Raw genomic sequence first — 21,807 nt, 5'->3', positions numbered from 1 at the left:
CCTTAATCAAAAGAGAAAGATGAGTTGGCATCTTCTACCGGCGACGGGTGTCCCTTGGACGAACCCTTAGGTCTGCCAGTTGGCGCACTACTTCCTGAAGATGTCGTTCATGAACCCTCTGACGCACTCGGAGTTCCATGACTTCGGCTCGGGATGCAGCTAGTTGTTGCTGCAGAGCCTCATTGGTCCTCCTAGTCCTATCCATAGCTTCTTCGAGTTGGCGGATACGGATAGTGTTAAGGCCAGAGTTGTCGTCAATTTCTACTACTCGCTCGATGGCTGCATGGCCTTGCTCGGTGTTTCTAGCAATCCTACGGACCATGATGGGCAAGACTCGGTCAGCTGACCCTCCCTCGCTTATATTGTAAAAGCTTCGGTTTCCGTTGTAGGGTAAGGGCTGACCCTGTTCATCACTCCATTGATTCAGGGTTGTTGCCCACATGGGAGTGGGACCTTGAAATTCCGGACGGGGGTTGGGGTTTGGAGCTACTGGGGGTAGGTTGTTGACTTCTGGTTCGGCGTCGGAGCTATCCGAAAAGCCTTCTGCACGGTGATCATCCAAAGGGTTCGGGTGATCATCTTCTGGCTCTTCATCAAGCCATCCTCCAATGCCATGGTTTGGATAGTACGGATTGTCGGGAAGGTGGAAGCCAGCCATGCTATCTATGCGAGAATAGGGAAAAGAATAGTTAATAGACGTACTAATCTAAGATACTTATAAGATGATCGTTATCAGTTGATCCAATACTTGCATAGTGCATACCAATTACATGCAAGCGAAACAGGATAGACCTTCGAAAAAGTGACCCTAACTCTAAATCCACAACCAAACAAGGAACAGGAAGTAAAGCAAAGATCACAGATTCTGAGTCTATAGCGCCTTAGTCACATGTAACCGTGGAGTATCCACTTAGCAACTATTGCCCTACTAGTAACGACCTTTTTAGTTCTCATATATGTAAATTACAGAAATGCAGAATACTCTTATAGTATTCTTGTTCTAATGTTCTTGTAATAGTGTTGGTAAGTTTTTTTTGACTTGTTGCAACACCACAACCATTCTTAGGCACATGCTAGTCACTTCTAGGAAAATGTAGTTGATCAGGCTACATTCACCCAGTTTTGACTATATGTCTCTAAGCTTAAGTGTGTTGTTCAACAATCTTAATACTTTTGTTCTGTTCTAGTATGATACTGACCGTTTGTATGAATGGATGTATATATATACTTAGTTAAGTATTTTATTATTTAAAAGTATATATTCTTGGTCAGAGTGTTTTAATCCCAAATGTGTTTATAGTTCGTATATCTTTTATGGGTTGATATACTTGATTCACTATAAACAATGCTCTGATACCAATCTGTCACACCCCAAAACCGAGAACGGCGGAATACGTTCTGGGTGGAGGACGTCATGTACAGTATCATAACAATGCATAATAGTAAGACAAGCAACAACATCCATTGCATTAATGTAATAATTGTAATACAAGCGTGTTCTGTACAGTTTGTTAGACAGCAAAAAAAATATAATCAAAATAAAAGAGGAGTCTTGTATGTGCTCCATCTTCTTTAAAGCTGCATCTGTACCTGTCTATTGATGACCTGAGAATACAAGTTATTTTGAAAGCGAGTATCAGCATAAAGCTGGTGAGTTCATAAGTATTTAGTGTCATTGCTTGAATAAAAATGTTTACAACATCAGAATGTAATAAGTGATTTCGATGTTTGAAAATAGTATAATCCCTAGAAAACCCTATGTTTTCCAGTAAAAGTTGTCTTCTATCAAGACCTGGTTGTTTGCAAGTTTGATCCTTTGAAAATGTAAAAGTTTTCCCCGTAAAACTATCAGCATGAAAATATAGTTTTAGGCTTCATTTATATAAAGTACTTGGGAAAATAAGGTTTTACCCCCGCAGTATCGCTGCCGGCTAATGTAATGAAAATGCAGGCTCCAGGTAGTATTAAATGTACAATACACCTCGGGGAGTCTGTTTTGCCTTTAATTCTTAATGTGTTAATTAAAGGTCGGAATGTGAACTCGTATGCAACCATGCTGATTGACGATCGAATAACTGATGACCCTCCAGGTCACACGTAGTATGGTGACATTTTGTCACCCCTGGGCCTAGTTGGCTCAGACTGTAGCTAGCAGTCGGGATGTGGGAGTGTCTGTCCCGTATAGATCTATACACATAATGTCCGCTCTCCCTCCAGGAGACTCTGGATACACGGTGATAACACAATGAAGTGTCGTATCGAGAAGTAGTATGTCACATTCTATTTATAGTATATTCTCTTGTATATGTATAATGTATCTTCTGGTATAATGGATAGAGTGTTCTCTTTACTAGTATATAGTATTCTCTTTGTATAGTATTTAACGTGTATTGACTCATAACTTATACTGACTCTGGTAGGTACCATTGTAATAGTAGTAATAAGTAGAATCCTTAACTATACCTATTATAGTTAAATAGTAATATTGGTTGCATGCCTTTGATACACAAGGCACTGAACTGATATGAAGACTTTTATATCTAACACAAATATAGATGATATATAACTAAGAATTCAACGACAGTCGGACAGATAACAATGTACCCTAAGCCCACAATCAAACAAGAACAGGAAGTAAGGTGAGCCATCAGTCCTAAGTCCTTCAAGTCTTACTTATATAAATATATTAGTGTAGATATGGTTTGGAAATAAAAGAAGTTTAAAATAGTTTGGAAATAGTTTTATATCAGCCTAATATGAAAAAGAGTTTGATAAAAGAGTTTGATAAACATTTAAAGCAGTTTTGTTGGCAAAGCAGCTTAAAGTATAGAAAAATCCTTTTGGTTGCAAGTTATAAATCACATGTTATTGATACTATAACTTGTTTGATTCAACTTGTATCGCCCCCATAAAAGCATTTAAAAACATTTAAAAGGTTGATTAAGGGGTATGAACTCACCTGTAGTGAGTACCTTTGAATGAAAGGTCGATATAGGATCGTCGGGTGTCAATTTGAGTCTTGATCACAAACGAATCCTATTTGCATGCAATTACACATATATGAATACACTTAGGGCTTATAATCACTATTAGACACATGGACATGCCTTAGGGACATGAAAACACGTAGTATCAAGTGTTACAAACATCCCTTAAAGTCCCTAAATGAGTGTAGGGTCTTAGATTTGAGTGTAAGGCCACCAAACTCAACTTTTATGAGTGTGCGGCTAGGGTGTGCGGCCAGGCCTATGTGCGGCCGCACACTCACTATGGAGTGTGTCAAAATCGTGGTTCCAAGCCTTTGGGATGTTCTAGTGAAGGTGTTTTGACCATTGCTTAGCCGGGTTGGGGGATTGGTGACATTTTGGACCCTTAAAAGGGTGTGTGCGGTTGCACATGGCGTGTGCAGCCAGGTGTGTGTGGCTAGGCCTGTGTGCAGCCGCACACTCCCATACAAATGTGTCCAAATCGATTTTCCAAGGTCTTGTGATGATCCTAAGAAGGTATGTTGGCCGATGCTAAGCTTTGTTGAGTGTTTAAGCCCATTTTAGAGCCAAAAGATGTGTGTGCGGTCACACATGATGTGTGTGCGGCCGTAAACACATGAAGATCATCTAAAATGATGATTTCATGGATCAAACTCGAGGCAATGACTTTCTAACGTGTTGTAGTAAAGATCTAAGGGTGTTTACTTACTTGTTTTGATGATTGGAGCGGAAAACTTGAAGAACTCTTGAGAGAGAATGTTCCCACTTGAAGGAGTGTGAAAAGGGTGTAAGGTTGACTTAGGGTCCCTTATATAGGCTGGAGTGTGAGGCTAGGGGGTGTGCGGTTGGCTGTGTGCGGGTGGCTGGCCGCACACTCGGGTGTGCGGCCGCACACACCCTGCATGGTGTGTTTGGCCCGATTTTGTGATGTTACGCACCTTCTAATCCTCCCTAAGACTCATATCTCGATTGTATTAAGCCTAAAACACTTTTAGAGATCCAAAACTTCATAATAAAATAGCAAAACGATGCTATTTTTGTTGAAAATGAAGGATTTGTACAAGTTGGAAATTTCGGGTTGTCACAGGTTGTTAGTTTATACTACGATTTACAGGTGGACTATGCAACTCAACTTTGGAATGATTTTGTGAAAAGTGTGGTGAACAAAAATGTTGTTGATGGAATTTCGTGTGCAAGATATTGGAGCATCATTCTCCAGTATGCTTATGAGAAGGAGGGTATTCCAGTTCCTGAGGGTGAAGAAACTGCTGAGTTTTTGCTATTTCATTTTCCTAAAATAGTTGAAGATGATGCCGAAGTTTTTCCAACTGTTGTTACGATTCCAGATGCAATGCTTCGAAAGGTTGATCCTGCTAATCTTGTCTTGGTGAATTACTTGAAGACGATCAATCCGGATATTGAAACTGGGGTTTTGTTAATGACAAGTGAAGGTCATTCGAAGAAGAAAAGTGGATTTAAGAAGGAAGCTCGGCCAAGTCCTTTGAAAGTTAGTCTGGTTACCAAAGTGGTGGAATCTCCAAAGAAGGTTACGGTGAAAGAAAAACTTTCGAAGAAACGCACAAAGCCTATTGTTCAAGAAACTATTCTTCCTTTGAAGGAGGCGGTACCTTCGAAATCGGGAGTATTAAAGAGATTTAAGAAAATGGCTCACAAACCTCGGCATTCTCCCGAATGATCTGGAAGTTTTTCACCATTTATTGTTCGAAAGCCTCAATTGGGTAGAAAGGGAGTTGTATTTCATGAAATACCCACACCTGTTTCTCCACAATCGAAGAAAAGGAGAGCAGAGGATATGGCTAAGAAGATATCAAAGAAACAAAGGAAGCAGAGGAAATTAATCATTCAAGATGATTCAATGGATGATGAGGTTGTACCAGAATCTCCATTGAACAATGATCAGACTGGCAATTCTTCACCAGTGAGGGAGTCTCTAGTTAAGTTGAATATCAAGGAGAATGGAAATCATGATGGCACTGTGAAAACTTCTACAATGGACACAACCATCAATCATTATGAACAACCAAAATTTCGACTCCTGAGCAGACAACGGTTATACCACCTGAAGTTTCGACTATCGAATCAATTCATGAGGAGATTCGAACTTCAGGAATCACTGCACATGTATCTGATACGGATGAAAATGTCAACAAGGGTGATGGATTTTCGACAAATGAAGCCCAAGGTAATTTTTCTCTTGTTGTATCATCTACTTTCGAAACCTCCATTATTGATACTTCACTTTCATTACCACCATACATTGTTCCCAATACATCTCATATCCCTTCATCTACTCATTCTCCTACATTCAAAAACATCATGCAACAACCCATTACTTCCTTATTCTCATCTCAATCTACCGAAAAACCCAGAATTGTTCCTGATGATGAAACAGATGATGGAGGATTTGTAGGCTCGTTTGCTGACATCGAATTTGATCCTGAAGAGGAAAATATTACTGATCATATGTTGATGTCTGGGAAACAGTTCAAGATTCTGAACCGTAGGCTTAACTCATTACTTCAACTTCAAGCTGATGCAGGGGTTAAACATTCGGTTTCTGGTATTGAAGTTGATGTCATGTTAAAAGCTCAAGAGCTTCGTCTTCTCAATAAACTCGATCAGGTTGACAAGAACAATGAATTAAGGGTCAAATCTCAATCAGAGACCTTTAATGGAAAATTAAAAGAGTTGAAAGCAGTTGCCAAGCAACACGTACTCTTTGTTCAGGATGTGAAGACTGTTCGAGAAGATGTCAATCAAAAAATTGAAGAGTTACGCTCCGACATAGAAAAGGAGATAACAAACTTGACAACAAATCATTCTTCTCTTCTTACGAAGGTCGATATAGTTGCTGGAGCAGTCACAAAAATTGTTGAGTATTACCATTCTATGCTTCCGAAGATAGATGAGAAGGCGACAGTTGATTTAAAGAATTTTGGGAAGACTGAGTAACTTTTGGTTGACTTGAAGGAGATGGTTTCGAAGTCTGGTTCTTCATCTTTGTTCACTCCTGAGTTTTTAACTCAGAAGTTTCGGCTGCTTGAGTCAACAATTCATTCTGAATTGGCTCCACTTACGAAACTCTTGAACTTACTACCAACGGATGCCCCACCTATTCTCACAGGGGTGTAAGGGGGAGAAAGAAAAGTTGTTGGTATAAGTAAAGGTGAAGGAGCATCTGGAAAGACAAGTGGAGATGCAAGTGGTGATGCGAAAGTTGTGGGAAAAGTCCTGACTACTCAAATTCTTACAACTTTTCAAAAGAAGACTGATCCAATTATTTCGACAACAACAACAAGACCTATAACAAAAGGGATTCTTATTAGTGGTTCTAGTTCTTCTTCAAAACCTACACCTACTGAAGCAAATAAAGGAAATGGGAAAGGTGTTAGTGTTGAACTGACGAAGGAAGAAAGAAAAGCAGCTATTGAAGCTGAAATGGAAAAAAAAACGTCATATTCAAAGTATTCTCAGGGTTCGTCAAAATGATCCTCCAACGTTGAACAAAGGTGATCCAAGGAAACTACATATCTATGAGAACATTGAAGCTATGTTAGTACATGGAGATATGCATGATTTTGAGAAGAAACCAATGAAGAGTTATGCAACTGAGAATTCGGATACGAATCAGTTGGACTTTCCTATCAACAAGATGATGTATATTACTTCACAATATCAGATTGTTGACAAGTTCGATGATAAGGAAGAGTTCAAGAAATTAAAACATCGATTTCATGCAGTACTTGGGAAAGAAGAAGAAGAAGTTTGGTCACTTATAAAGATAGTTCGAGTTTTGAGTATCACCAAAGATGTTCTTTTCGAGGGAGTACATCAAAATTTTCGATATCATGTGGTTAGAGCAAACAATACCAACTTCAACTTCTCTGTGGCTGACTTTCCTCTTATGAATCTGAATGACTTAATCACTATCGCAAAGATTCTTAAGGTCAATAATGAAAAGCGACTTCAGGGTACAAGCAAAGAAGAGTATCTGCTGGGTCTTGCTCATATCAAGCTATTCATCGACAATTATTATGATTGTTTAGCTTTGACAGATGTCGAATTAGCTTTGACTATAGGTAAAGAGATTAATGTACCTCAGTCATTGTTGAAGAGTAAAGCTGATTTATAGCTTTATGATGATGGAGAAATTGGTTTGAAGCCTCTTGGAATAATCTTTGTTGGTAAAAGCAAGAAGGGAAGGAAGACAAAGTTTTTATTCCAAGCATGCAATGTTGAAAGATATACTACTTCACAGTATACGAACTTGATTGTTCGTATGAATCATTGTAAGAAGAACAATGATGCAGACAAGGCTGAATTGAAGAAGGTGATGAACTGGTATGCAGAGATTCGAAGTTCGATGCATCAAGCAATCTAGATGTTAATGACTTCGATTCGACTCTTCTCACAAAGGAGGAGAATGTTGGGGTTCGAAGATTGTGAGATGTTGAATTTATCTTTGTAGTCAGTAATATCGAATGTTGGATTGTATTTTATTTTAAGGACTACTCTAGTGTCGAAGCTTAGATTTCGAATGTCCTTATACTTTTTGTGCTTTCGGTTTTCCCTATAAATATCGGAAGGATACTTTTAGAGGTGAAGAACTTTTCTCTGATTGTAAATCATTTTCTCTTTCCTCTTGTATTCAACTGATAAAGCAATACAATGTGACAAACACATTATATATAGATCTCGTGTTCTAAATCAATTTATACTCTGATTTTGTTTCATTACTCGATTCAATCAGAACTACAAATTCTTTACATTGTCTCATGATTTCGACTGCGTCTTTGTAGATGTATGTGTTGGATTAGTGTCTATGTTCATAACTATAATTTGTACATACTTGACCCGACCCGGCATGGTCCATTTGGGTTGCATGGCATCGGAACAATTTGGATAGACCTTTTGTGACAAGAGGATAGTTGTGACATATTAATATATTATAAGTTCTAATATATTAATATGAAATCATATTATTTAATTAGTATTGATCATGAATTAATTTGGAATTAATTTAGTGATCAAAAGAGACTAATTAAATATATGGGGATTGATTGTGTAAATCATTCATTCTTATATATGTGGGCTTATGATCCATGATTCCTGATGTTGGGTTTAACCCATGTGGTGACCCATGGATACTCCATGGAGGTTAAAACCCATGGAGCATAAGGAATGGGTAAAGTCATGGGTTACATGGTGTAACCGTAATGTGCACACTATATAAAGACCCCATTGGTTGGTGAAATTGGCACTAGTGTATACACAAGAGGGCAAGCCGATTTCTAAGAGTCAAGTATATGTTCTCATGGTTGTTCCAAATGTTGATGATGTTGTGTGAACCATTTGAGGTGTCACACTTGGGGCACTAGGCTCTTAAGCTCCATGGAATCAAGCTACAACGAAGAGGTATGTATTCTATCTAGTTTAGTTATCCTAGTACATATGATTGTATTCTAGTTAGGGTAATACCTTGAAAATTGATATTTGCATGTATAATAGAGAAAACATAGATCCAAGGTATTTAGGGTTGCATGTACACCTTAGGAGTGTTAGAATGCTCAAAAGCCAACAGTGGTATCAGAGCCTAGGTTTGTTTTCGAATATACTTGCTACAAACTGCTGAAAAAGCTGAAAAAAACCGATTTTCTGGCTGTCTGGGCACTGAAATCTCCGAGTCCACTGATGGAATCGACGAGTCCATGAAGAAATTCATCCTACTCATCGAGTAGTTTCATACACTCGACGAGTAGGAGCCCCTGACAGCATATTTTTGAGTTTTAAAGTTGGAATTGGTCTAGAATCATTACCTTAAACTGTTTTGAACATATAAAAATTGTTTTTGATGTGGTAATGATTATGGTAAACCAATTTCAAAGTTATATCAAAATTTCAAGTTTTATATGTGTTTTTATGATTCTTCAAAATTGTTGATATGGATTGTTCATGCTTATAAGTTTTGGTAGATCATAGGAATTATATGCAAATTGTTTGTTAGTGTAATTCTTGATCTTAATGAAATTGTATGAACTCCATAACTTGTCCTCAAGTTATGGATTACCTAAAGTTTTTTTGTGTTACCTTGTTTTTGTGAGTCAATTTAGATTAATAAAAAATTGTATGATAGTTGTTGTAACTTAGATTAATAAAAGTAGTTCACAAAATGTGTTTTTGTAACTTGTCCTCAAGTTATATGAAAAGTCACATTTATGAATCTTGAAACTCATAAAATTGCCATAGCTTACACAAATGAAGAGTCATCTTTGTCATAAATAGTTTTATGAACTCCATAACTTGTCCTCAAGTTATGGATGTTCAAGAGTCTCTTCATTAAAGTCTTTAAAACTTTAATTAAACTCATATGTTATGAAAATCTAGGAGTTTTAAAAAGTTTCAATACTTTCCCTCAAGTTTTGTAATTTGTAAAGTTTTGCTTATGAATGCTTTAATTCCAAATCAAACCCTAGAACTTTAATAGTTTAAAATTCAACCCTTATACTATTATAATATTATAGGATTAATATTTATATATATATGTATAAGAGTTAAGTCAATCTTACCGTTAGTAGGCCTCATTCACGAAGCCGGTCTATAAGGGGGGTATAAGGTTACTGCCTATAAAATGGCAGTTTAATGGGTGTCCACTCTCACCCACCGCTTCCTTGACTGGTGGAGGGTCGTTAGCCGAACGGGTAGGAAAGGACTAGAATTCTCCCTTCATTAAAAGTATAATGATAAATACTAAGTAACTAAACACTTATAAATTCCCAATCTTAGTTACTTAGGAAAATGTGAAATGGTGCTAACCCATGATATTACACTTTGCACCCTTGTTAAGTCGTTAGTGGAGCGTGTCTGGTTAACCGGCACACTAACATGGGACTGACAATGTGTGGCAAAGGGTAACTTAATGTTTATCATAGATTGATGGAGCGCGTGTAGTTAACCGGCACATCGATTAGGTGATAAAGTTAAGGGTACCAAGTTAATTTGCATGGTTATTTACACCTTGTTTGTGATCCTCGGCATCCCAGTCACAAACTTGAGAGGGCACAATCGAGATTTAAACATGCCACTGAAAGTTCAATGTATCTCAAAAGATCTAGGAGTTTCAAATCCAATTAAAACTTAATTATATTTCGTTTTCATGGTGGAAATTGGTAAATCGTCATTTAACTACCTTCAAATATTTTATAACTTGAATTACGACACCCCTCTTCCGGTTATAAATAGTTTGTTGGGTCCTAGCCTTAATATTTCATATTGGGTATTATATGAAAGACTTTAAATCAACTAACTTGAATTTCTCCCATTATAGATGTCTAGCTTAGGCAACTATGGTCTTCCCAAATCTTTAGGAACAAGCTTCCTAATGAAGATGATATCCCAAATGGCAATCAAAGTGAAAGATCAATTCCTTTGTTGTGCATTAATAGGACTAGAAATCATACTTCACTTTCTCCACCTCCTCCAATAATTCTCCCTATCTCACAAGTTTCAAGACTTGAAAATTTCTAAGTCACTCAATCCTTATTGATAATCCGGGAGAGTCGGGTGTCAAAGCCTCGAGGTAGCTGGCTGTTGACTTGGTTCTTCAGTGACTCTCTGATGACAGATCACGACATGGCCCTTAGTGATCTTACCTATTTGCTTGATGCTGCTAAATTAGCAATGATTTGGAGCACTGGTAAAGCAAATTTGATTGATCTGCTTCCCAAAACTTCCATGGACATTGACATTAGTAACATTAGAAGTTCAGAAAAGCTTTCTCTTCCCAATGGAAAGGGATCGGCCATGGTCAAGTCGTTTGACTTAATGGTAAAGAGAAAGGCTAAGTCTGGACAATCAAGTGTACCATTTCCAAAGAGTCCATATGTTTCTTTCGCCAAAAGAGGGGGCATTGGTTGCGAAGCTGCCGAATTTACCTGAAAGTTCATAAGGATGGTAAAAGTAAAAAATGTTTGACTTTGCTTCAGGTTAAAGTCCATTATATAACTCTATGAAGTCTCTTTTGGAGATTCTTAATACATGATGTAATGTAATTACATTTTGATGTTTTGAAGAATCAAAGGAAACCTAAAGAAAGAGTATGTTGATTCTGATTGCGAAGATGGATTTCGATCGCAAGGTTTGGTGATCAGAATTTTAAGCTGCTACTTAAGAGTTATGATATATTGCTTAGGAATAGACAACAACATGTTTTTCATATGTATTTGCATTGTAAGGATAAGATTTTTCCGCAAGTTTTAAAATAAAATAAAAGGTTTTGTTATATTTATTTTAAGTATCCTTACAATGGCATTTGTGAAAAAATTGTTGTTTATATGTTTCCATTGATAAGCAATATTAGAAAATGGATTTGATTCTTTCATTTATGGTTGTGTCATAATTTACCAAATAAGGAAAGATTCTCATCACCCAAGTTTCAGTTGGATAGAAACTTGGAATCATGAAAGTTGTATTGTATGATTAGTGAGAATTTTCATTTTTTGGGAAATTAAGACTAATTCCTTGTTCACATGTATGTGTGAGTCAAGTGAAGGACTGAAGGATTGGGTACACTAGGTTGTGCACTGGTCAGATCCACTACAAAGGTCGATAAGATTATTCGTCATGATTTACTAAAGTTTAGTAAATATGGTTATACTTACAAGTTTTAGTGTAATTCTGAAACACTGGAAAAGTTTCAATGTATGGCAGGAAGAATAAGAAGAATCAAATTAGGCAGAAAGATAAAAGTTTCTCCAATCTGAAGAGATGGGAAAGTAATTGAGTATCTTGTTTTATGATTATCTTAGTGATTATAAAACCATATCACAATTGATCCTCTAAAGACACCTTAGTGCATTTTTTTGGCTAAGGAGAGGAATCATGAATTGTTGAAATGGTTAAATCAAAAGATAAATCATACTTCGTTCCAAAAATCAATTCTTAGAGTCATACTCCAAGATTGTAACTTGGGTGACATAATCTTTAGAAAGTTTATAACACTTGGCAGATGTAGAGTAAGATGTTTCCTATTCTTGTACATTTGAAGTTGGTTAGTTGTGATGTTTTGGATAAAACAAAGACCAACTAAGACCAATTGTATGAAGTGTTTAACTTGATAAGAACCCACACTAACTCTTGGATATTTGTTTTTGTCAAGGAATGGTTCTTGACAAGAGAACCTTATATGTCAAGAGGTCAGTGGGAGTCTTAAAAGATCTTGAGAAAGTTTTAAGAACTAATCAAGAGTATTGTTAATCACTAGCCCACAACTTGAAGTTTGTAACCTTTCGTGTTGACATATTTCTATTTATGTGCCCATTCCAGTTTAAGTTGACTATGCTTGTGAGTTCTGTAAGTTCTCAATTGTTTTCATAACAACCTGGAAACGATGGTAGGCCCTTGTGCTGCCGGGTGGCAAGAAAAATGAGATTGGGCAAGTTCAGTCCATATGAGTTTGGATTTGTCACTAACCTTGTCTTGTGATTATGGCTATGACAAATTCACATGGATAGGAACACATACACCATAAAAATCTAAGTGTCATAAGGTTTCTCTCCGATTCGTGAAAATAATGGTGAGGAAACTCTTTCACTAAGTAGATTTTAAGTAGATAGCAATTGTGATATTTGCATTCTCAAAGTCATTAGTGGAGCGCGTGTGGTTAACCGGCACACTAACATGGACTTGTGAGAATGGAAAAAGGTCTAAAAATTATGATTACGCGTCCCTCTTCATAAATGTTTAGGCACACATGTGAGCTATCTAAGGAAAGGCGTATGATTTTGATAAAATCTTATCAAAGCATCTCGTATCAAGAATCTGAACTTTGGTAAAGAAAGTCAATAAAGTATTGATTTCTAGAAGTCGAGTTGATTCCTGGATACATGTCAAAGCTAGTGGGAGCATAAGTGTTATGCTAGTAAGATAATAATCATTATGCTAGTGGGAGCATGATTATTATGTTGCAAGTTAGCAATGTTAATTATAGAAAACAAAAGTTTCAATTCATTTTGAGAAGTTGTTTGCTATAATTAAGGGAGAGGATTTATACTTCATTCTAATTCTACAAGCTTAGATTGAGATTTTAATCAACTTTAGTCAAGGATATATATGAATGTTATGTTGGAATTGTTCAACATAAGGAAATTCTATGTATGTTGCGTTCTCAAAATTTGATTATGATTGCGGCATACCTCTTCATAGTTTGAATTTTGAGAACATGGCAAATAAAAAATATTGTAGCAAAAGACTGGTAAAGTATCATGTCTTTATGTGAGCCATCATGAATCGTGTCCCATATGCTTCAGGTATAGGATCGATTGCATGGGCTATAATATTTATCCTTTCTAAATTTTCCAAATACCTGGGGGAATTAAGAGGGAAAAAGAAATAGAACTAGATATGACTAAATAGATTATGCAATTGCCGAGGACAATCTAAGGTTTACCAAAGATTGGTTGCTCAGGTACAGTTGGAAGTATAGTGTTAAACTTTGGAAAGGACCATATTGACATACTCTAAAAAGAGGCAACTCTTGTTCACAAGTGATAGTCAAAATGGGCATATGGAAATCTTTCCATAGGAGGAACTAATCCTTTAAATCTGTGTAAGATTAGAAAACTTAATGCAAGAAGGATATTCAAAGGAATGTACTTTGAATGTGAGACTTCATTTCCATGGAATTGATCTCCATTGGAATACTTTGTAATGTTTGTTGCCAAGTATTTGTGACTTGGGCATAGTCATTACAAGAGGATCATTGCATTTAAGTTTAGAATCTAACAGATCACAGTAAATGGCAAGAGCTTGGTATTCTTACATTTACAATAAGGATTGGGATTGTGAAATGAACATCATTGCAATATTGTCAATCCATCTGTTTCACAAAGTAAGGATCATTAGACAAACATAGTGTGCATACTTGGAGTATGGAATAGCTATTGTTTGGACAAACATAGTATGCATGCTTGGAGCATGGCATGACTATTGTTTTAATTCAAGTATTAAGTTGATAAATCGAATCATTATACAATGAATAATGAGTAATCAATATGGTGCTTAGATAAAATTTGTCTTATTTACTCTCAAAGTGTTGGGGCCATATAGGATTAGTGTTATTCATGTGTTACACTTTGCATGTTTTGACTTCCCGAATAACTAGGTTATTCAAACCATCCTCAGTCGATCATACTTTGGAAGTAGGTTTTGAGGCAAGACTGATATGAATGGGTCTGTAGTATGCCTAGGTGGCCTTGGCATAAGTGCAGTATTCCTGAGTACTCCTGGAATAAGATTCGAGTATTGGATTCAACCCATGCTCATTTGAATCACTTCATGAATTTTATCACGAGTGAATCATGAGATGATAATATCTTATATTCTTCAAACCTAGATATATGAGTTGTTGAGTATAAGTTGGTTATTCATTGATTGCACGAAAACACATTTGTAACTCGTTGTTATAAAACGTGCCTTTGTGTATGATTCAACAAGTAGTTAGTACAAGCATATGAGTCAAAGTTTATCCATTCCTTTTACCCTTAAAGGGATAAAAGCGATATCTGTGGGCCCCTCGATGATTTAGTGATGACACCCTAAGTGCTTGGCCAAGCCTGGACTGATTTGATTTGTTCACTTAGTCGGTCGTCATAAATCAGAAATCGGGAAACAACAAATAGACAGAGAGAATGATTATAATCCATGTCTCAGTCCATATGATATCTAGAATGGAGGAATATATGACCACTTATCTAATGGACACGTCATTGATTTGTTCAGAGTTCGACATCGGCTTTTAAGACCTATGATTGCTAGTCAGGTTTTGAAGTCATACTTGCAGTAATAGTTATTAGACTTATCCAAGTGGGAGACTATTGGATTAGTGTCTAAGTCCATAAATATATTTGGTACATACTTGACCCGACCCGGCATGGTCCATTTGGGTTGCATGGCATCAGAACAATTTGGATAGACCTTTTGTGAGAAAAGGATAGTTGTGACATATTAATATATTATAAGTTCTAATATATTAATATGAAATCATATTATTTAATTAGTATTGATCAAGAATTAATTTGGAATTAATTTAGTGATCAAAAGAGACTAATTAAATATATGGGGATTGATTGTGTAAATCATTCATTCTTATATATGTAGGCTTATGATCCATGATTCCTTATGGTGGGTTTAACCCATGTGGTGACCCATGGATACTCCATGGAGGTTAAAACCCATGGAGCATAAGGAATGGGTAAAGTCATGGGTTACATGGTGTAACCCTAATGTGCACACTATATAAAGACCCCATTGGTTGGTGAAATTGGCACTAGTGTATACACAAGAGGGCAAGCCGATTTCTAAGAGTCAAGTATCTCTTCTCATGGTTATTCCAAGTGTTGATGATGTTGTGTGAACCATTTGAGGTGTCACACTTGGGGCACTAGGCTCTTAAGCTCCATGAAATCAAGCTACAACGAAGAGGTATGTATTCTATCTAGTTTAGTTATCCTAGTACATATGATTGTATGCTAGTTAGGGTAATACCTTGAAAATTGATATTTGCATGTATAATAGAGAAAACGTAGATCCAAGGTATTTAGGGTTGCATGTACACCTTAGGAGTGTTAGAATGCTCAAAACCCAAAAGTATGGCCAGTAGATTCCAAGGCGGAAAAGCTTCCCTACTAGTGCTATAGCTCCTTCGTGAGCGCCTGTTTCCCCAGTGTGTGTTTCTTGTAGTATTAACATGCCCTATTTTTGTGTTACACATTTCAACCACGGTGCTAGGTAGCTTTTCTTGTATAATGTTCTGTATCGGATGTTGTATTGGACTGACTTGATTTTTATTCTCCTTGCCTTTACCCATCATCTGAGAGGACACTATTTAACAAGTAATCGAAGTATGGTGTCATCCAACTTGGTTGGTTTGTTTCCAGTGTGGTCACCAATTGCCGGGCGACACTCCTTTCTGGAAGGATTTCTACCAATACCTATTCCGTCAAATGGTCGAATGATGTTGATGCTAGTTTACTTAGTGCGTATGCTCGCTTGTTTTCTGATCTCAGTATTTGTTTTAGGGTGAAACGCTTGAAGGTTTCTGCTAACTGTTTTATTCTTCCTCTTATTTTTGCATTCTTCTATCACGTACCTCATGGAATCTATTGATTTGATTTTTTGCCAGCAAGGAGTCGTTTAAGGCTTCCATTGTCTCTGCTCCCATCTTTTTTGTCGGGCGCATTCCTACTAGCAAGGCTTCATATTCTGCCTCGTCGGTTGCCTTATGCATGCAAATCATACACAAAATGGGATCATCTAGATTGTCAAGTGAATGATTCCACTATAACCCCAAAACCAGACAAAGAACATGAAGTGAGGCCAAATCAGTCCTTCTAGGGTTATATGATCCTAATCGTATATAATTTTTAAAGCATACACTTAGCAATCAATTCGACGAACATAGATTCCAAATCTGTCATAGCATACAATTCCTCCTAGGCTACAAAGCATCACAAATTAGGCCATTCTATACAATATCTGGAATCCATATTAGCATGTTGTTCTAAAATCCCAATCAACAGGCATATACAAGCATCTCTCCTAGCATTCTATCATGCAATCCTGAGCATATTCTTAGCCCTAATCTAGCATGCAATTCTCATATATTCATACCAAAACAATAAGCATAACACTTACTTGTGCTCGACTTATTGCACTCATCACACACCTTTTCTTTTTAGATACATTTTTAGAAAAACTATTTTCTTTCAAAAAGTTCACCAATTCCTCAGTTTGAGTTCAGCTACACCCGAGAGTGTACTTGAATCCCTCAAAGCAAGACTGTGATACCAACTTATAGCGTCCCACAAATAACGAGTAAAATTTTCTTTTTTAAATAAGTCAAAACCATTCATTCATTATCTCAAAGATGATCAGAATAATAGTCTTCTCAAAACATCATAGTATTCGTAAATATTCAGTGCGGAATAAATCTTCCCGGGGATGCAGTGCGATCAATTCGGGCCCTTCCTTTTGAAACTAGAGGTACCTAAAAACATTTTAAACATAAACTGTAAGCACAAAGCTTAGTGATTTCCCCAAAATACCACATACCATACATATCATTAGGCCTATGCCTAGGGTATATTCTAACCCAACATATAATAATGGCCCCAACCCTAGCATTTCTTTCAACACAAAATACAATCATGGGCCTATCCCTGAGGTATATTTAAACCCAATATATAATAATAGGCCCAGCCCTTGGGTTTCTTTCAACCCAACATACAGTATTAGGCCTAGCCCTAGAGTAAATTTTAACCCAATCATACATGCAAGAGTTACAAAGACAGCTAGCATTCTACATAACACAATCCAGTGGGTCGGCATTGGTGCCTTCGACCCACAAGTATAGTGAGAAGACTCGCCTCACAGTCTGAAAAATAGCTGCACAGATCACTGCTCCAAAATCTATCTCTACCAGTCACCTATACAATTAACAAGGACCCAAATCTCAACTACTATTCAAATTACCCAAAATACCCTTAGGTCAAACTTGGTCAAATTCATGGTCAAATGTCAATGTTAAAAAGTCAAAGGGTCAACACAAACTGAGTATGACCAGCATACTCAGTCACTCTACTCAGCATAGTAGATTCGTTCCTAGTTATGGGGCTCCATCCTGGTATGCTCAGCGTACTACTAGGTACGCCCAGCGTACTCGACCAGTTCCATTTTCCTTCATTTAGTGCTTATTCCATTAAGATCTCATGTCCAAAGCTCAAATCTAGTCCCAAATAACATTCTAAGTTATAAGGTTTCCAAATTTATGACTTTACATGGCTAAAAGGAGTCCAAACACCAAAACCCTAACTTAATACACAAACCAAAGCATCATAACTCTTGCACGAAGGGAATAAAGGGACCAAGATCATATTTTTATGACTCAAAGAACTCAAAAACGTCAGAAAGGACAACTCATTTTGATTAGAGTAAGCTATACTCATGAACATCAATATTATGGGACCAAAATTCATAAAACTTAAGAACTTAGCAAGATCTAAGGAAACATTCATCAAGTTTCTAACTTTATACCTTCTGCAGTTGAGAAAAGCACTGTAGGCTCTAGATCCACAAGCTTCAGCATCAACAATCAACAAACTTGGACTGCTCTTTCATAAAAAAATCACCCAAAACACATAAAACGGATCAAGATTTTCTCTAGAGGGCTATTGTTTGAAGTTGGAGGCTCAAGAGGGTGGAGGTTGATGTTAGGAAGGACCCCAAGGTGTTACAGTCCTTAAATAGGGATCAGAACCAAGAAATTAGGGTTTTTACATTGCGGTGGTAGTCTTAGCGTACCATAAGTAACGCTTAGCATAACACACTAAAAACATGATCCCTTCAGCCTAGTATGCCCGACGTATTGCCTAGTGTACGCCCAACGTACTGCCAGACTCCCTTTTCCAACTTAACTTCAAACAACCATAACTTCTTCCTTTCAACTTCATTTTTGATGATCTTTATATCCACCGAAAGGTATTGACGAGCTATACAATTCTATATTGTTACATGTGACTAAAAACATCTCGAACTAAAATCCTTACTTTATACAAGAAGCTCGAAACATAACCTTTCCCGTTTTACCTCTCAGCTTCCATCAAACAATCCAAGGTTTAAATCACTTATCCAACATCATACACCTCCAATAGAGTATAAAATCCATTCCATTGAACCCCAAGGCCTCCATTTGATCCATTTATTGTACACAATCCTGAATAAGAACTTCTCTAAACAGGATGTTACAATGTCTAGGATGGATTTAGTGAGGTGTTTAAAGTGAGATTTCCAAACAGTATACTCTATATACCAAACGGACCTTACCTCTGATATGATCCTATCTGGTTGTTCCTTACTTGATACATCTTGACGTAGATATTGGAATTAGTGAGCAATATAGACTATGATTAGTCGTGAGGAATGTAAGACTAAAACTTAGTAATGTAAACCTAGGTTTTGTCGGAGGAAAAGATAAAGTACTATGGCAAAGCTCTCCCAAAATCGCCAGTCATTCACCTAAGTCAAGTGAGTGCATAGTTTCTTTCATCATACATATAGGTATGAAGTATTTAACTAATTAAGTGCTATTTGTGCCTATTATTTGTGATTAAAACCTTCTGTATTAGATGAAATTATATGAACTGATTTTATTTAACCAAATGTGTATTTTCATACTAAAAATATATGGGGTAGTGAAGGGGTAAACAGAAATGAAAATAATGATTAGAGGTCGAGACTTTTATTACCGGACTAGTAATTTAGTTACCTAGTATGGTATTGATGATGACCATAGACTATTCTGGACAAACATGGACAAGCTTGCAACCTATAGATGTTTATAAGCCATACACAGGCAGGTCTACCACCTGTAGATGTTAGTATATCATACACGGGTAGGTTTACAACCTGTAGGTGTTAAAAAATCATTCGGAAGGCTGGTCTATGACCTGTAGGCATTGATGAATCGTGCGAGGACAGGTCTATGACCTGTAGGTGTTACTGAACTATACATAGGCAGGTCCTCTACTTGTATATGTTAAGGAATTTCATACGGATAGGATTTACAAACTATATTATGAATGAATTATTCATGTGAGTATTCTGTTCACTTCATGATCATTTTATTAGCACGTGTCGCTAAGGATTCCTCAAGGTAGCATTATTTAGTTAGATATCCTTTAGGATAGATCCTTTGAGATTATCAGTTAGGATTAGGGAGTGAGAATAATGGGAAAGGGTAATCGGGTTAAATGTTGGATACGAAGCATATAATTGAAACAAATTAATTATTATGGGTTGAAAACCCCTATGTACTCACCAGGTCTCCCAACCCGAACCACTCAATTTATTTGAATCGCGGGTAATAAAATAAAGATATGTGGATAATGATGTATGTATCTGCTGAGAGATTTGAGGAGGTATATATCGTTAGTATGTTGAGACTTTGTAAATCTCCGTTTATGATTATCTTTCCTGTATCAATTATGGCGTCCCCAGCCTTAATAAATCAATGGAAATTTTCTTCGGAAATACTTTTACATGACCAAATTCCGCATTAATGAATAAATTTTGTATTAAATAAGCATAAATAAAAAGTTTTAAAATAACCGTGAAATTGGGGATGTGACAATTAGTATCAAAGCATTAGTTTAAGCAAACTAGGAATTTAAAAAAAGTTATATTCTTAAACATAGAATGCTAAGTAATGATCATGAGGTATGTGTCCATAATATTTAAGGTTGTACACCTGAATTAACATAAGAACTAGCTTACTTTAGGATAAGATGCCTAATTTGCTTTTATGTGCTGAATGATTTGCAGCATGCTTTGGGTTGCCTAAATTCCTATTACTTTATTAGATTTAAGGTTTGTTGCCAACCTTGAATTATAAAATTTTATGTGTTCATCTTTCTAAACGTTTAATTATGGTTTTAGAATTGGCATATAACTTTTTGGAGTAATAAGGAGGATTACACATCTAAACCTTCCCTATCTTAATATTCTCGTCTCGGTACATTAAACGCTTTCTTTGGTATATAGAACATCATGGTGGGGACACAGAGCGGATTAGGAAATGGAAATGCAAACCAACAGCCTGAACCTCGACGTGCAATAGAGCATGAACCAGAAGTTGTGCCAGCAGCTGAACCTGTCATGATGGTAGGAGTCGAAGCAATGATTCTGGATATGATGGCCAAACAAAGAAAGGAAATGAGACAAATATTACATGATAATAGGGATGAACCTATTGCACCTATTGTGCAACCTGGGCTGAATGAAGAACAGTCTGAGGAAGGAAACTACAATCCGACTGTTAGCCAAGATGAGCCAAGAATGGTTAGAAGAAACCAACTAGATGGATGAAACTATGGACGGGGATGCAACTACAAGAACTTCATGGAATCCAAACCATCGAGTCTTTATGGAAGCCCCACCCCGGTGGAAGTCATGGATTGGATCTCTGAAATGGAGATGGTGTTCGAGAGTTTCGACTATAGCAACAGGCAGAAAACCGTTCTTACGGTCAGACAGTTGAAGATTGGGGTAATACGCTGGTGGAAGTTACTGGCTGATACCATGCTTAAGGGAGAAGCTATTAAGATGTCTTGGGAAGACTTTCTGGTGCAAATGAAAATACAATATTGCTCTGAGCAAGATCTTCTAGAGATTAACAATGAATTCCAAAATCTAAAAAAGGGCAAGATGAGCATCAGCGAGTACGCTGCAAGTTTTAAAGAATATATGAATCTATTTCCTAATTTGGTTCATACAGAACTTTCTAAGGTAAACAAGTTTGCTATAGGACTACCAGCGCATTATGGGCCAACAGTGAAGCTAGAAACTACTCTGAAAGTAGCCATCTAGACAGCTAGGAATATTGAGACCTAGATAAAGGAGAAAGGTCTAGAGAAAACTAAAACTGGAGAGAAAATGAAGTTTGAGGGATCTTCAAGGTCTGATAAAAAGAGCAGACTTTCAAATTCCGGTCGTAGTGACAAAACGTCTGGGGATATCAATGAGACAAATTGGTGCGAGAAGTGCATGAAGAAACACTTCGGAAGATGCACCAATGAAGGGACTTGCTTTAATTGTGGAAAGACCGGTCACTACGCGAGTAACTGCACCTAGAGTGTGTGCTACAAATATGGAGAAGCAGGGCATCTCTGGAATGACTGCCCAAAGAGAAATGAAGCAGCAAGCCCAAATGCGCCACCAAACGCAAAGGCAAGAGAATTCTAGATGATCC

General features: G+C 37.0%; 1 protein-coding gene across 1 annotated transcript; it reads left to right on the top strand.

Annotated features, from left to right (window-relative positions):
- Nucleotides 1-20,957: 20,957 nt before the first annotated feature.
- LOC145111243 (uncharacterized) lies at nt 20,958-21,425 on the top strand. The gene has a single exon (XM_079047542.1). It carries the CDS (start codon nt 20,958-20,960, stop codon nt 21,423-21,425), a length of 468 nt encoding a protein of 155 aa, XP_078903668.1.
- Nucleotides 21,426-21,807: the final 382 nt, after the last annotated feature.

This window comes from Lactuca virosa, chromosome 5 (assembly GCF_052849685.1).
Source record: "Lactuca virosa cultivar CGN04683 chromosome 5, Lactuca_virosa_CGN04683_v6, whole genome shotgun sequence".
In the NCBI taxonomy this organism is placed as follows: domain Eukaryota; kingdom Viridiplantae; phylum Streptophyta; class Magnoliopsida; order Asterales; family Asteraceae; genus Lactuca; species Lactuca virosa.
The sequence above is the reverse complement of the archived record's forward strand: the minus strand, read 5'-3'. Positions and strand labels throughout refer to the sequence as shown.